General features: G+C 40.8%; 1 protein-coding gene across 1 annotated transcript in view; it reads right to left on the reverse strand.

The window, feature by feature from the left end:
- The window catches only part of PTPN22 (protein tyrosine phosphatase non-receptor type 22), a 90,986-nt gene extending 82,308 nt beyond the window's left edge, over nt 1-8,678 (reverse strand). The window contains exon 1 of the mRNA XM_075264088.1: nt 8,526-8,678. Within this exon, the coding sequence (XP_075120189.1) occupies nt 8,526-8,612 (87 nt within the window). The 5' untranslated portion in view covers nt 8,613-8,678. The remainder of the gene's footprint in view (nt 1-8,525) is intronic.
- Between the last annotated feature and the right edge of the window lie 7,360 nt (nt 8,679-16,038).

Consider the following 16,038-nt stretch of genomic DNA (forward strand, 5'->3'; position numbering starts at 1 on the left):
AGTGACTAACAGTGCTAAAATATACAAAGCAATGGCAATGACTTACTAATGAAAATGCACTAGGATTCTGTCTCACTTTGTACCAAAAAATTGGCATATATGTCACCACTACATACAGTATATGGAAAATGTTTGGTTTTGTACCGTGTCAGCCAGTGGGTAGGAAATGTAAAAAACAAAAAACTTGTAGTCCAAGTCAAAAGTCAATAACAAAAAGGCAATGTCAATACCAAATCAGAAGCCACTTACAAGGTTGGTCACTGTGCTTTTAATAAAAATAGTTAGACAATGCAAACTTATGCTGGACAATGACTGATGTTGAAGAGTAATTTTGGTGCATCATTTGCCTAAGTTTATACCTCCTTTTAGTACATCTGAAATCATGAACCAGAAAGTTAGGTCACCTTTTCATTTAGCTGCACTTCATGTTCAATGAAGAAAAAAGTCTCTAAAATACTTAATGTACAGTATGTAGTGGTATAAAAAACAAAAAATTTAAGAGTCTGGAGTAGTTGATACCTTTTTTAATGGCTAACTAATAATGATGACAGATTACAACGTTTCGAAGCTCTGGGCTTCTTGTTCTTGCGGTGCCAATCTGCTGCAGATAGATGCAGTCACCAAAACAGAAAAGGTGCAAAACCTGCCCTCACATACTGACCATCGACAAGATAAAGATGCTAAATTCTAAGAGGGTAAAATCCCCGGTACCTTCACCTGTAACACGCCTAATGTAGTGTATTTAATAATATGAACCAAATGTTCCACTGAAAATTTGTATGTTGGAGAGACAGGTCAGAAGCTTAGAATGCGGATTAACACATATCGCCATACAATTAGAGAACAAAGAATGGACCTTCCTGTGTCAAAACATTTCAGCAATGAAGATCATAATATCATCAATGACATGTAAATTTTGGTTTTAAGAGGGAATTTTAAATCAAGGAAAGAGAGACGGATTTATAAGTACAAGTTTATGACCCTGCTACAAACATTGCAGGAAGGGATGAATCTGTCACATGGGTTCATGGCATCCTACAGAAATGCAAAAAGGTAGGTATTTCCAGCAACCAAGGAGAGTCCAATAGTAAAATATAACTTAGCTTTTATTGATATATGATACAGTCCGTAAAAAACATAATGGAGACTGCTGTGGTCCGATCTTAAACTCCGCCTCCTCACAGACGAGCCTCTGGCAGAATGCTGTACACTGGCCAATCAAAGCTGGTCAATGCATTCCTATGAGAAAAAGTCCGCTCCCTCATAACAGCAAGCTGCCAGCTCTCCCGACTAGCAAGGACGAACCTGCTGTAGAACCAGCGTTGATTTGCCAAATACTATACACTGTATAACACTGTTTAGCATTTGGCCAATCAACGCTGGTTCTGAATCGAATATTTACTGCGAATAGCTAGTAGTATTCAATCGAGTACGAATATTTCAAATACTGTAGTATTCGATCGAATACCTAATCGATCGAATACTACTCGCTCATCTCTATTTATGATGTAAATGAGGTGACTGCTGCAATGAATTCCCTACAGAATCAGAATATGTCAGTCTGTTATTAGGCTTAGTGGCAAGAGTAAACATTTCAGGATATAATACTTTCTTAATTATAGATAGTGGCATGGAAAATTAAAAATTCTTAGAAAATATTCTTAACATAAAAAAAACTGTATTATTAAAGAGTACAATACAAATATATAATTCTCTTTTTTGTAAAGTTTTGTTATCATTTTAAGTATCATATGTATTTTTCACCCAGGGTGGAGTTTATTGGGAACATTTCTATTCAATTCTGACAACTGACAGGTTTATATGGATAAGAAATAAACTAAGGAAATAGAGTCTGACATATTTGCTTGTGTAAGAAAATTTTCAACTTTATTTTTTGCTTTTAACTCCTTCCTCTTTCATCCATAATAGTATGTCCAGGGCCTAAGGTAGTAACAGTTATGTATGATAGTATGATAATGCCTGCTCACAGTATGACAGGATTGAAAAAGACACAAATCCTGGCAGTTACCCTGTTATATTCTGTGATTAAATCTGTATGACAGAGTTCCTTAAGGCTATCTCATGTAATTGCCTGTTGGGTTTACAAGTCATACACCTTAAGGCCTCACATAGCGGGGTGCAGTAAAAAAGCACTACGGGAAAAACCATGGCAGAAACACATTGCGGTTTTTCAAGCAGCACTTTTTACAGTAAGTCCTTAGAGGTTTCCTCCTAAGGACTTGCTGCCTATAGCTATAAAGAAACCACCAGTGTTTCCAAAGGTATAATTGATATTTTGCGATTTCCAAAAGCGCAACGGTTTTGGAAATGGTAGCTTATCTGCTGCACGTATTTTTCTGCATTGTGTTGATCGGATTCACTTTGCAGGGACTGTAAAATGCAGCTGTTTTTATCAAACCATGGTGTCTACGCCAAGTGGGTCTCCGGCCGATTTCTCAGTCATTCTGGGGCATCTTTCCTTAGAAGTCTGAATTGTTCTACTGCTCTGTTATTTATTGTGTATATGTTACCAGCAATGTAAGAAATCTGGCATTCTATAGAATACCTAAAACTAGCCAGCAATGTATGAAACGATTCGTCATTTCACACATTGCCTAGGCTTTCTATACAATGCCAAATGAGAAAGCGGCAAAGTATGAAATAGGTGACATTCTCGCTTTGGCAAGGCACTAGCAGCATCTCTGATCGCACGCTTCTAGCATGAACCCGCCGCCCGTGTGCATGCGCGATATGACTTTCTCTGCTCTGCCGTTACCTCAGGCTTAGACTTAGTTAGTTTTGTTCGTGAATGTCCATGAAAATGTGGGAGGAGGAGCAAGCTGGAGTGTTAGAGAAGGACATGAAACAACGATTCGAGGAGGAACTGTCCAAAATTCGAGGGAATGCTGCCAAAAACAGTATTTGCTTTGGCCTTTAATAAATTTTGGGTTTTGAACAACTTTCATTTTATTTTGATAATTTTTTTTTAAATGGCACTCTCATTCTATGTTTGGATTTTCATACTTTGCCTAAATATAGCATTTGGTATTCTATACAATGCCTAGGCAAAGTATGTAACAATTCTCTCATTTCATACATTGCCTAAAAACACCAGGCATTCTATAGAATGCCTGCTTCTCATACATTGCCTGTAACATATACATACATATTTGTATGTACAGGTACATTATGCAGCACTGTCATACATCAACAAAATATCAAAGTATAAAGCCCATTTATGTAGTCAAGAAGTAAAGTAAATTAAAAAAATATTTTTTAAAAATAACAATTCTTGGATAGGCCATTATTATTGGTTATTGGTACTTTGGTACCAGTGGCGTAACTAGGAATGGCGGGGCCCCGTGGCGAACTTTTGACATGGGGCCCCCCCCCCAACCGACACCGACGCCGAAGACCTCGACCGACCCCCTCCTCCGTACTCTATTATGTCCCTTAGTAAGCCCTTCACACAGTATTATGTCCATTAGTGGCCCCTGCACACAGTATTATCCCCCATAGTGGCCCCTGCACACAGTATTATACCCCATAGTGGCCCCTGCACACAGTATTATGTCCCATAGTGGCCCCTGCACACAGTATTATACCCCATAGGGGCCCTTGCACACAGTATTATACCCCATAGTGGCCCCTGCATACAGTATTATGTCCCTTAGTGGCCCCTGCACACAGTGTTATGTCCAGGATCGGCAAGTAAATAGGGCCCGTAACGGCCAATTTAAAAAAAAAAACAAAAAACGCAGCGGTAGCGGCTGTCACCGGGCCCCCTAATGGCCCGGGCCCTGTGGCAGCCGCCTCCGCTGCCTCTATGGTAGTTACGCCCCTGTTTGGTACCTTCCACACCACCTTAGTTTACAATGGCCAAGTGCTTTAACATAGGAGTATAGAGGACAGTTAAAAATAAAATCATATCAATTTCACTTTTGGTAACCATTACTATATCACTTCTAACTCAGGATATTGTGTCATTCTACACTTAGTATCCAAATACTTTTGGTTCTGAAAATAAATTCAGCCTCGCTCAATTGTTTTTGTAACCAGCAACTGGAGAGCCACAATGTGACCCAACTCACTATCATTAATATATGCTGTAACATTGTGCAAGGACTATCATCGATCATGTGATGTGTTCTGGCCGAGGTCACCATGTAACCCTAACTATCTGAAACATGAGAAAGACCTCATTCACATATTGGCATCCTGGATAGCCCCTTACCCTGCTCATCTTCAGGTAGTGTGATGTCCATGGTTAATCCACTTTTGACATCTGCGTGTTGTTTCATTTTCTATATTTTGTATGTTTCTGGGTCCCACGGACATATAGACTTTTACTTGTGCGATGCATCAATGATGCATCTGGATCAGTGGTAAAAAAAAGCGACTTTCAGTGTCTTTTTGTGAACCTACAGTTTGCAAATAAGCACTGACATCTCAAAAAATACATTGAAATGAGTGGGTACAAATGGCATCTGCAAAAAATGTGAATGCGGCACTACATGATAATCAGACATGTGAATAAGACCTAAGGCATCATGGTGACTTGCTATGCAGTGTCATAAATTAAAGCTCTACCTATCACTAGCGCTGTATAATCTTTGTATAATATGTTTGTTACATTTTTAGAAGTTTTCAATTAATTTGCTCATTTGGAAATTGTCTGCAAGTGGTTTATCTGTTCCCTATAGATTTGATCATTTCTTAATTCTAATGTGCATTATGGAAAGGGGCAGGTTGTAAACAGAGACGTCATCTTAGTAGGTAAACTACAGCCCAAGGTGAAATCAGAAGACTAGACAATTATAAGGACTTCTTTTTGAAAAATAGAAGATTTACAGTAAAAATAGTTACAATCCATTTATCTTAGGATAGACATGTGTTTATCCCAGGAATAGGATAGTTGATAGTTTGTTCCAAGTCTCAGGGCTCGTTCACATCTGCACCCGGGGTCTCCGTTCATGCAGGTTTCCGTTTCGTGCACAAAACTGAGCAGGAGACGGAAACCTGCAGGACTCTTTCAAATGCATTCATTTTAATGGGTTTGAAAGATGTCCGGCCGTGAGCGCCGGTGAGCGTTTTATGCTCTCAGCTGCGAAACTGTGTTTTTTAAATCGGACACAGTCGGACATGCAGTACTCTGTGTCCGGTTTAAATAAACTGGTTTCGCGGCGGAGAGCATAAAATCCGCACACGGCCGGACCCGGTCTGACAGCTTTCCGTCTTCTGCATGTAGAAGATGGAAAGCTCAGAACGGACTCCGGGCACTAGTGTGAACCTAGCGTCAGCTACTCCTTTCTTTGTAATAGTTTCTGACATAGCTTTTGATTTTCCACCAACTAATCTCAGATTTTGCACCTTGTTCTTATGTTTAACTTTTTTTTTCTTTCCTCAAGGCTTAAGTTTCTTATAGCTCTCCTGGTGTTTTCAGAGCCTCCACCATTTTTATACTATACTAGTTATACAGACAATCATCCTTGGTCGATTGGTCACATGACCCTGCCGCGGCTCAGTTCTATAAAAATGAATGTTGCGGTGCTTGATAGGTAATGAAGAAGATGCAGCAATAAATATTGTAGTTTCGGAATACCTCTTTAACAACGCTCTAAGTTCAATCTTCATTAATTTATCTATCAGCTCTTTATATGGTCAGGTATCAAGGGATTCGCTGAAATCTAGGTAAACAATATCCTTGGAGCCATATTCTCAGGGCTGCTTTTACCAAGGGCCAACGGTGCAACCACATTGTTGTGGGGGCTCCCTCAGCCAGCCTTGATCGAGCAAGACCGTCCCGCATTTTAGGTGCTTTCCTGCTGTTCTGGGTGGCAGGCAGTGATTTCACCTCTGTGTCCTTGGGAGGTTGAATACAATAGTGGAGCATGGAGCTATTATCTCCTTGGGCTGATGATGTTTACAGCAGAATAGTGTAATGAGCCCCGAGCCACAGACATCATTACACCCAGTGCCTGCAAGTCCATGGGAACACAGTTAAATGAGTAATCTTTGGAGGTGGGGGGTTGTGTGGGGTGGTTGAGGGGGCATTGGGCCTTAAAAAGGGCAAGTTATGGAGAAATTAAAATATGAGGTGGCCCACTTAGAAAAAATTGGAACAGGGCCCCTAATGTGTTAAAACGGCCTTTCTACCGACACTTTTGTGACATCCTCACACGAATCAATGATATTAGATTGGCATAAAGTAAACCACATAAAATTAATGAATTTCTTTACATAACTAAAACATTTATGTGTAAATCCTTATGTTATTTTCCTCTGCTCTTCATACTACGTCACCACTAATTCCAAAGTAAATGATGTGCAGAAAAACTGTATAGAAAACTCTCTCAGTCACAAAAACGAAGTCAACTAAGCGGTTATTATTGTTTCTACTTTGGTATCAAATATAGTTAATACAGAAAAATTAAGTATTAAAAAAGAATAAAATATAGTTCCCAAATTTTGATGCTCATAGGCAGTTATCATCAGAGTCTTACAACAACATCTTTCTTGTGCTGCAGCTTTAAAGTGAAAAACATATCTTCGCACCAGCCATGTCTCTGAGGATAATAGTTTCTTCATGTTTGGGTCTGTGCCCTGATTAATGTCATCTGACATATGAGGATGGGAGGGAATATCTGTATACAATTTTATATTGATGTCATGGGAAAAAATGAACTCTCAGCTTAACTTTAGAAATCCTGATGCATTAAGTAAGTAAAATGACTAAAGACACGGTTTGAACGTTTTCCCAGGAACAGCTCGTAGTCGTGTATGTTCATGTAAAATCTGCAGGCTTATGAGCATAAAGAGGAACTCTATTCTAACAGGCCAATAACTTTAGAATATAAAATATTTGTATTTAAAATGCACATTCTGTTTTCAGATATCATAATGTGGTTTTCTCATAAACAAGATTTATCATCTATCCACAGATCAGATAAAAAAATATATAATCGCTTGAGACCCCTACCACTAATAAGAATAGAGACCCCCATGTTCCTTGTGAAAATGAAGGCTAGTGTATTTATATGGCCACCTCTTCATTCACTTCTAGGGTAATGATAAAATGCTGTCTCTGTCAGTTCTATAGAAGTAAATGGGCTTTGTCGTGTGTGCATGCTACAGCTCCATTCACTCTGGAACTTGGTGTCTCCCGTTTTTGTAATGGGTTTTGTTCCCAAGTGATCATTCATTTATCCCATAAGTTGTGAATAAATGATACATGTTGCTTAAGGGAAAATCCATTTAATGTGAGGATTTATAACTTTTAATATCTTTCATTGTTGATCCAGAACAAGACAAAATACTCCTATGTGCCATTTGTCTAGTGTCATTATGTTAAGTGAAAAAACATTATTGAGCCCATTTTGAAATCCTGGCATTAAAAATCCATCAAAAGCAATGCAGTACATTCTGCTAAACATAATCTATAGATTGCCAACAATATCCTAGAGCAGTCACAAACAATGTTATATGTGGAGCCAAAAAAGGAAAACTGTAGGCCAATTAGGACGGGTTCACACCTGCGCCTGGTCTCCGATTTGTGGATGTCCTTCTTCTGCTGATAGGAGACGGAAACCTGCCAGTCAGTGTCCACCCGTGAACACCTGTGAGCGTTTTGTGGTCTCCGTTTTTTTTTTTTTTAACCAGACACAAAGTCCTGCATGTCCGACATCGTGTCCGGTTAATAAAAACTGTTTTGCCACGGAGACCAGAAGACGCTCATGGGTGCTAACAGGCAGATACTTTGCAAACCCATTCAAATGAATGGCTTTGAAAAGTGACTGCTGGTTTCTGTCTCCTGTCCAGTTTCTCGGGCAGAAGACAGAAACCTGAAAGCGGAGACCAGGGGCGAAGATGTGAACCCGTCCTTAGCTGCACACCCCTAGGTACTGGTAGTTCAGTAATGTGCAAGCCCTAGGAGAAGACAACTGCCTTCCCCAAGATAATGAACAGACATGAGTGCCAATCTATAAAGAGGCACAATGGAAAATAATCCGGCCACTGTATCAGTCACACTTTTTTATATGACTACCACTCATACCCTTTCTCAATGTGATATTTATCCTTTAAGCTTTGAGTTAAGGGCCACATTACAGTCCCCCACTGACTTGAATGGTACATTCTCCATGTTTGGCACAATAAATGTCACTATGCACAATATATCTCATATTATCATATTAACGTAATCCCTATAGTAAATTCACATTACTTCTCATAAATTTATAATCTTCATTTACTGTTTTTGCACCTATTACAAGATTAAAACTCTTTATAAAGCATTACAGATAATATAGGATGCATTTTCCATATCTCATTATATACATAATAAGTTAGTAAATTTGACTAATATGTAGTGTAGTAATGTACATAATATAGTATAGTATATACTATATATAGTACAGTAACGCTTGACATACTGATTTGTCTGGTTCATAGAAGTGTATGTGAGGCATCATAAAAAGACTTACCATACTAAACAACACAACTTCAAAATGACTACATCTTTATCTTACCATAAAATCATTGGCAAACTCTTCCGATTTAGTTTTTTTCCTTTCGTAACCATCAATATAGCGTTGAATAATCTCCCTCTGCTCCATCTTGTGAGGCCAGCAATGAATATGGTCACATCAAGTATATGTTTCTTGAGACCACCAGGCAGAGGAGAATAGTGTGGTTAGCAAACATCACGACAGCAGAAAACAAGCGTAAAGTCTTAAGCGGAAGCTATTACTGACAGCTACTTGTGGTCAAGATAAAACCAGAAATGAACTGGGTCCTACCGCCTTCCAGTTATTACTATTGTGTTGAACGAGAAGTTTAGTTCTTACTCGAGGCCTGAGTTTTTAGCTTTGTGGTAGGAAATGTTCAGTTTGATATTGCAGTGGATGTTTCACACAGCAGCTGTGAGTGTACACGTCCCTCGGAGGGCTGTGCATATATTCTACATGCTTGTGCTGTGACAATATCTGGTTACCTCTTCCTCTGTCTCATAAACAATGTGTTCTTTGTTGATAGATATCACCGGCAAGTTACTCTTTTGGATATACACTTGTGCTATTTTAGGGCCACAGTACAGTAAAGTATATGCGGTAGATGAGCTTTGTTATACTCAACTACAAGTATACAGTATAAAGATATTTCAATACAGACATAACGCTGTGTGCAAGGGCCACTATGGGACATAATACAGTATGCAGGTGCCACTAGGGGACATAATATTATTCTGTATAATGGTGTATTTTTACACTAAAAACACAGTTTTTTTGTGCAAAAACGTACCACGTGAATATAGCTTTATATTGAAGTAAAATGCCAGTGGCCTAAGATTATAGCTGTATTCAGATACATAGTGTGTTACCACCACAAAGATGCTGCTGTACGGTGCTCCTTGACAGTGACGTAACTAAAGTCCGGTGGGTCCCAGTGCAAACTTCTGTCCAGAGCCCCCTACCTCCTCCCTAGAGCGAATTCTTGAAAGTGATGGTTACGGGTGATGCAGCGATATCTCAGATACTTGAAAGGGATACAGATTTAGTACCCATGTCTGCATCAAGAATATGGTGAGTGAGCAGTGAAGGCTTGACATGTAAACAATACTGGGACAGTATTATATGCTCGACAGTGGTCTCAAAAAGTATTATATGCTCCACATTGGCCCCCACATAGTATTATATGCTCCACATTGGGGCCCCCAAACAGTATTATATGCTCCACATTGGCCCCACACAGTATAATATGCTCCATATTGGGCCCCACACAGTATTATATGCTCCACAGTGGCACCCACACAGTATTATATGCTCTACAGTAACCTCCACACAGTAGTATATGCTCCAAATTGGGCCCCCATATAGTATTATATGTTCCATATTGGCCCCTACACAGTATTACATGCTTCACACAGTGACTAAGGTAGCTACAGGGAGTCATTTTGTTGTTTTTCCTCCATTTTTTTTCTTTAAATGTAGATTGTGAGCCCCATATAGGGATCACAATGTACTTTTTTTTCCTGTCAGTATGTTTTTTTGTAGAATGGGAGGAAATCCACGCAAACACAGGGAGAAAACTCTTTGCAGATATTGCTGTTTTTCCTGTATTGGGGGTTTTATTTCAAAGTTGCTCTGTCACTGCAGACAGGAGTTAGTGGAATATTTATGTTGACTATAGATTTCAGAAAGTGTAGTTCAGAAAGTCCCCTGATGAGTGGTTCATTACTGTTTCAGGAAATGTGTAGAGACTAGGGACATTTAGGGTCACACTACGGCACAGCTTGGTACTGTCCTTGTGAGGGTGAGTCAGTGGCATAATTAGAAATAGCAGGGCCCTGTGGCGAACTTTTGACATGGGGCCCCCGAACAAAACCAAAGATCTCGAGCGACCAACTGCCCCCCCGGCATTCCTGTGGCCCCTGCACACAGTATGATGCCCCATAGTGGCCCCTGCACACAGTATTATGCCCCATAGTGGCCCTTGCACACACAGCATGATGCCCCATAGTGTCTCCTTCACACAAAGTATGATGCCCCATAGTGGCTCCTGCACACACAGTATGATGCCCCATAGTAGCTCCTGCACACACAGTATTATGCCCCACTGTGTACCAGTAACAGACACTAACTGATGCTAAAGTGTCCGTTTTTTTAAATTTACCCATTAAAGGGGTATTCCCACGTTGCATACTCATCAGTCTTTACTGCTGTAAAATCTTCTTTCTTCCTGGTTTCTTGCATCATTTGGTGGGCGGGGTTTCACATGCAACCTGCCGTTTATCTCCACCCCCAAATCCACGTGTAGCTCCGCCCACCCATATTGGACTATGAAGTACAGGCAGCAGCAACTCCATTCTGTGTTACATACAGAGACTGCTTGTCTCTGCCATAATGAACACAATTGAATTAGCTAGCCTGATAACTGGGAGAACAGAAGAAATGAAAGCAGCTCCTCTCCCCTATCTGATAGCAGGAAGCTAGGTCACGTGGTGTAGACACAGGAATAGCTAGAAACACAGGCTCGCTCCCTGCACTTAGCCTCTCCTCCCTCCCCCCTGAGAGCAGCAGATACATCACTTGACTCATGAGCAGCTAAGTCAGAGCTGTGGCCACAAAGAATTGAATAAAGTAAGATAGTGGACAAACAAAGTAGTTTTGCTGAAGCAGTGTATTTAGGAAAAGTCTTACATCCACATTAACAAGCAGTATAGATAGGATCCTTGTGATGGGACAACCCCTTTAAATGGATCTGTTAAAAAACGGACACATTAACACCAGTTTGCTTCAGTAATGCCTGGTTCAGATCTGCATTCAGACCATTTAATTCCGCTATCCGCATGAAAAATGCAGAGAGAAAAGTCCTGTAAGCAGCATTTTTCTCTCCACTTTTTTTGTGCGGACACCAAGCAGAAACCTCACAGACTCCGTCATAGTCTATGGGGTCTGCACATTTCCTTAGGAAACCACTTTTTTATGCGGATTAGGTTTCTGTTCGGGGACTCCTCAAGTGGACTCCCAAACGGAAAACCCATGCACAGATGTGAACCGGGCCTTATTGTCCGTTATTTTCTGTTATGATAGATGTCTTTTTTTTTTAAACAGACACTATCATAACGGATAGTTATGTAACACAGGAGAGGGGGTTCTGGAAATATGGATTTTAGATGGTTGTCCTTTTTGCAGTAGTGGATGTAATTTGCGTGTAATTCCTCTCAGCGTCTCCAGGTGGGGGTTATATGTGACAACCAGGGGCACCCGAGTGTTCTCCTGTTTGGTATTGTATTTTAATAACTCCGATCTTGATATTCTGGTGGCCCTGGTGATTTGGTTATCAATTGTTCTTGGATGGTAACCCTGCCTCAAGAATGTGTTTTTGAGGCCCCCAATGTGCTTTTCTCTGTCCACCGGATCTGAACATATGCGATGGTATCTGATGGCTTGGCTGTAGACAATGGATTTCCTTATGTGTTATGTGTTACAGACAGCCACCAAACCTCAGGAATATGATTATTAGCAGCTCACTGTCACCTCCAACTAACAAAGGAACATTTCCGTGTGGACAGAAGAGGTGCAAAACCTGCCCGCACATACTGACTACAGACAAAATAAAGATCCCGAACTCTGATTGACACTACAAGATCCCAGGTAACTTCACCTGCAGCACACCTAATGTAGTGTATTTGATATTGTGTACTAAGTGTCCTGAGGGCCTGTATGTAGGTGAGACAGGACAGTCACTTAGGATGAGGATGAACTCACACAGACATACGATTAGAGAGCAAAGAATGGACCTCCCGGTGCCAGAACACTTCTGTAATCAAAATCATAATATGACCCAGGATATGAAGATCCTGGTACTAAGGGGGAATTTCAGAGACAGAAAAGATCGCCTCATATGGGAATTTAAACTTATGAAGACCTTTCGCACTCTCCAACAAGGTTTAAACAGGGCCCAGGGTTTTATGGCCTTTTATAACCACTAGACACCACGTCACTGATCAAAGAAGCCATAAACCCAGAGAACTTTCCTGCGAACTGATATATATGTGTTTTTTTTAAAACTGTTTATGTTCTGTTTTCCATCTATTTTGCATCTAACACTCCATTTCTCTGTATATATATGCCTACCTTCAGACATTGTGTTATACCATCCTGATGAAGGGACCTCTATAGTCCCGAAAGCTCGATATGTCATCAAAAAACTTTTTGAGTTAGCCATTAAAAAAGTATCAACTACTGAGGACTTCTCTCAGAAAATTTCTTTCATTACCTTACAATAACAATACATATGACTATCAATGTGCTGACTTTAATATTTTGTCTGACCACTTTAACTGTAGGTCCCAAAATAACCTACTGCTTGAGAAAGACGAGGACCCCCCCCCCCCCCCAACCACCCCATCTGTCCACAGTCCGGTTCCAGAACAGACACTCATTGGAAAGTAAAAAGTATATTGCTCAATATAGCAATTATACAGTTCTCTGATGCAGCAAGATAAATTTACACTGCGATTGACTAACGTAACAATGGAGCGGCCATTTCTAGGCCTTGATATGAGAGTGCACAGGGTTCATGCTCTGCGGTCTAATCTGGCCTTGGCATAACTATGTGTGGCACAGATTCAACCAGACTAAACGTCATCGACTAGACAAAAATAAGACTTAAGAGATGGTTGTATGATTCTTTAATTGTAATCATTTGACAATTCTGTTTGAGTCACGCATACAGAATGGCTTACAAAGGTTAAGATGCCTTTCTATTGAAATTGTGATACGTCTAATCTACTGATATTACTCTGAATTATAGGATTTATATATGCACTCACGTCTCCCCGCCCGGTACACGCCCACAATCTCCTAAGCCACAAGCCCCTTCTTCCTAGGTCTGTAACACTAACCTGGGAGGCGAGGGCAGCGAGAAAAGGAGCGAGAGCAGCGTAGAACGGCAGCGGATCTGTGCAGGTAAGTGGACAACAGGGGGGACTAAGTAGCCAGAGGATTTTTTTTTTTAATCACTACACAGTGTGGAGTCTAAAAATTAAAGTGTTCAATTTTTGGTCTCCATGCTGTGTAGTGCATAGAATCGTTTTTAAAATCCAATCTTTGATTACTAAAAAAAATCCCATTGACTTGCATTGGGATCAGAATTGGGATTGGGTTCAAATGGAAAATGATCGGAAATCGGATTTTAAAAACGATCCTGGAATCTCAAGATCTGCTCCACCCTACCAAGGAGTAAATTCAAGGTTTCTTTATTGTGGTAGGAAAACACACAACGTGTTTCAGCCCATACACGGCCCTTTTTCAAGTGTAGATGCATTCTGGGAAGAATTGCACTTGAAAAAGGGCCATACATGGCCCAAAACGCATTGTATGTTTCCCTGCCACAATAAAGAAACCTTGAATTTACTCTTGGGTGAGTGCTTTCCTCTCGCGGAATTGATTGATTGGGCTGGTCCATCACATTGTTTTCTGGTACATCTTTGTGATGTGGAGTAGCAGTCACCCTGGATAAACTTGAATTGGTGTACTACAAGCGCTTGGGTTGTTGTGACCACATCATAACCCATTAAGGTGAGCAGCATTCTGTCTTACCTTAGACCAATGTACTCTGTTATTACACGAGGATCGGCTCGGTGCTCTCTGATTTATTTCTCAATGTCATCCAGTCTGTCTGGGATAACATGAAGAGACAGAAGGATTGAAGCAAGCCAGCATCCACAGAAGACCTGTGCTTAGTTCTACAAGAAGTTTGGAACAACCTTCCTTCCAAGTTCCTTCAAACACTATGTGCAAATATATCTAGAAGAATTCTGCCTTCTCATTTTGGCTTTGCCATTACCTCTTGGAGTAACCTTTGACTTATTACTGGAATTCCACTTTTCTCCTGATTTTGGCTCTGATGTTAACTCTCGGACTCAATTTTGGCTTAGACACATTCACTCTCTTGATTCATTCACCTTGTAAACATATCATGGGTTCTGATGGGACTTCAGATTGTGCAGTGTTTATTTCATATACCAGTTTCTTTGGTGATAAATTTGGCCCTAAATTCAGCAAAAATCCATCTGATTTCATGGCTGGCACTAGTGAAGGCATTTGGATGCCTGGGGTCTATGTCTCAGTTCTGTGTAACATTTAAACAGCTGGTTCTACTGCTCTCTGTTGTCAGCCAGATCCTACAATTTCTGATATTTATTCCATATACATATATTCCTTCCTGATCATTGTCCCATTTGAACATACCTAAAAATATGACTGGTTCTGAAATATGAATGGACTAAGGGCTAGTTCACACGTGGGCAAAGGGGAGGTTTTTGACAGCGGAATTCGCTTCAAAAACCGCCCCTTTAACATGGTGGTCTATGTAGACCGCTAGCTTTTTTTTTCCTCCTAGCGTTTTCCGCCTGAAGAAGCGACATGACCTTTCTTCAGGCGGAAAACGCCTGAAGAATTGCATAGAAGTGAATGGGAGGCGAAAACCACGCGGTAAAAAACCACGCGGTTTTTTGCACACAAAACCGCGCGGTTTTTTGCAAAAAAACGCGCGGTTTTCGCCTGCAGTTTCTATAGCACATATAGGAAAAAAAAAACCTAGCGAAAACCGCTAGCGAAAACCGCGTCAAAAACCGCGTGGAATGCAAAAAACAGCGTCAAAAAAACTCCCCGAGGTTTTTTACCTCGCACAAATAAGCTAGGCGGTTTTCACGTGTGAACTGACCCTAAGGGGATTCTTTCTGGGAGCTCTTGGAGTTTTCCGAAATTGGGTGAAAGACAGTTGAAGTTGAGTTCTTGAACATTCAAGTGTTCTGTGCCGCCAAGTGTGATCTGCAACCATCCACTATAACTGTTCCAAGTGCATTGTACCACTCATGATATAGCACAATCTATTACCACGCATTTCATGCCTTATGAAAGTGAGCTGTACCCATGATGCTAGGTTCACACCTGCGTTCGGGTCTCTGTTCTGTGGTTTCCGTCTTCTGCATGCAAGAAGATGAAAACCACAGACCGGGTCCGGCCGTGAGCGGCGGTGAGCGTTTTATGCTCTCCGCCGCAAAATCGTTTTTTTTAAACCAGACACAGAGTACTGCATGTCTTACTCTGTGTCCAGATTTTAAAAAACGGTTTCGCGGCGGAGAGCATAAAATGCTCACCGCCGCTCACAGCCGTACAGCTTTCAAACCCATTCAAATGAATGGGTGAGAGAGTCCTGCAGGTTTCCATCTCCTGCCTCTGTTTTGTGCAGGAAACGGAAACTTGCAGAACGGAGACCGGGCGCAGATGCCCTAAAGCGTAATATGCCATTTAATGTCTTCTATTGGTCAAGAATCTGATTCATCATTGTGTCAAAAAGAAAAGTCATTGCAGTCTGTTGTTGTCTTTAAAGGGGAACACTCAACCACCTCCTGCAATTCATCTTATAGCAGGCTTTCTTTTTACATTGCTGCTATTTTTCAATTCACATCATTTTACATTTGCACTCATTGCCCCCTCCCTACAATGCTCATCTGCAGGCATTTGGACCGCCTTA

The sequence above is a fragment of the Leptodactylus fuscus genome, chromosome 2 (genome assembly GCF_031893055.1).
Source record: "Leptodactylus fuscus isolate aLepFus1 chromosome 2, aLepFus1.hap2, whole genome shotgun sequence".
NCBI lineage: Eukaryota > Metazoa > Chordata > Amphibia > Anura > Leptodactylidae > Leptodactylus > Leptodactylus fuscus.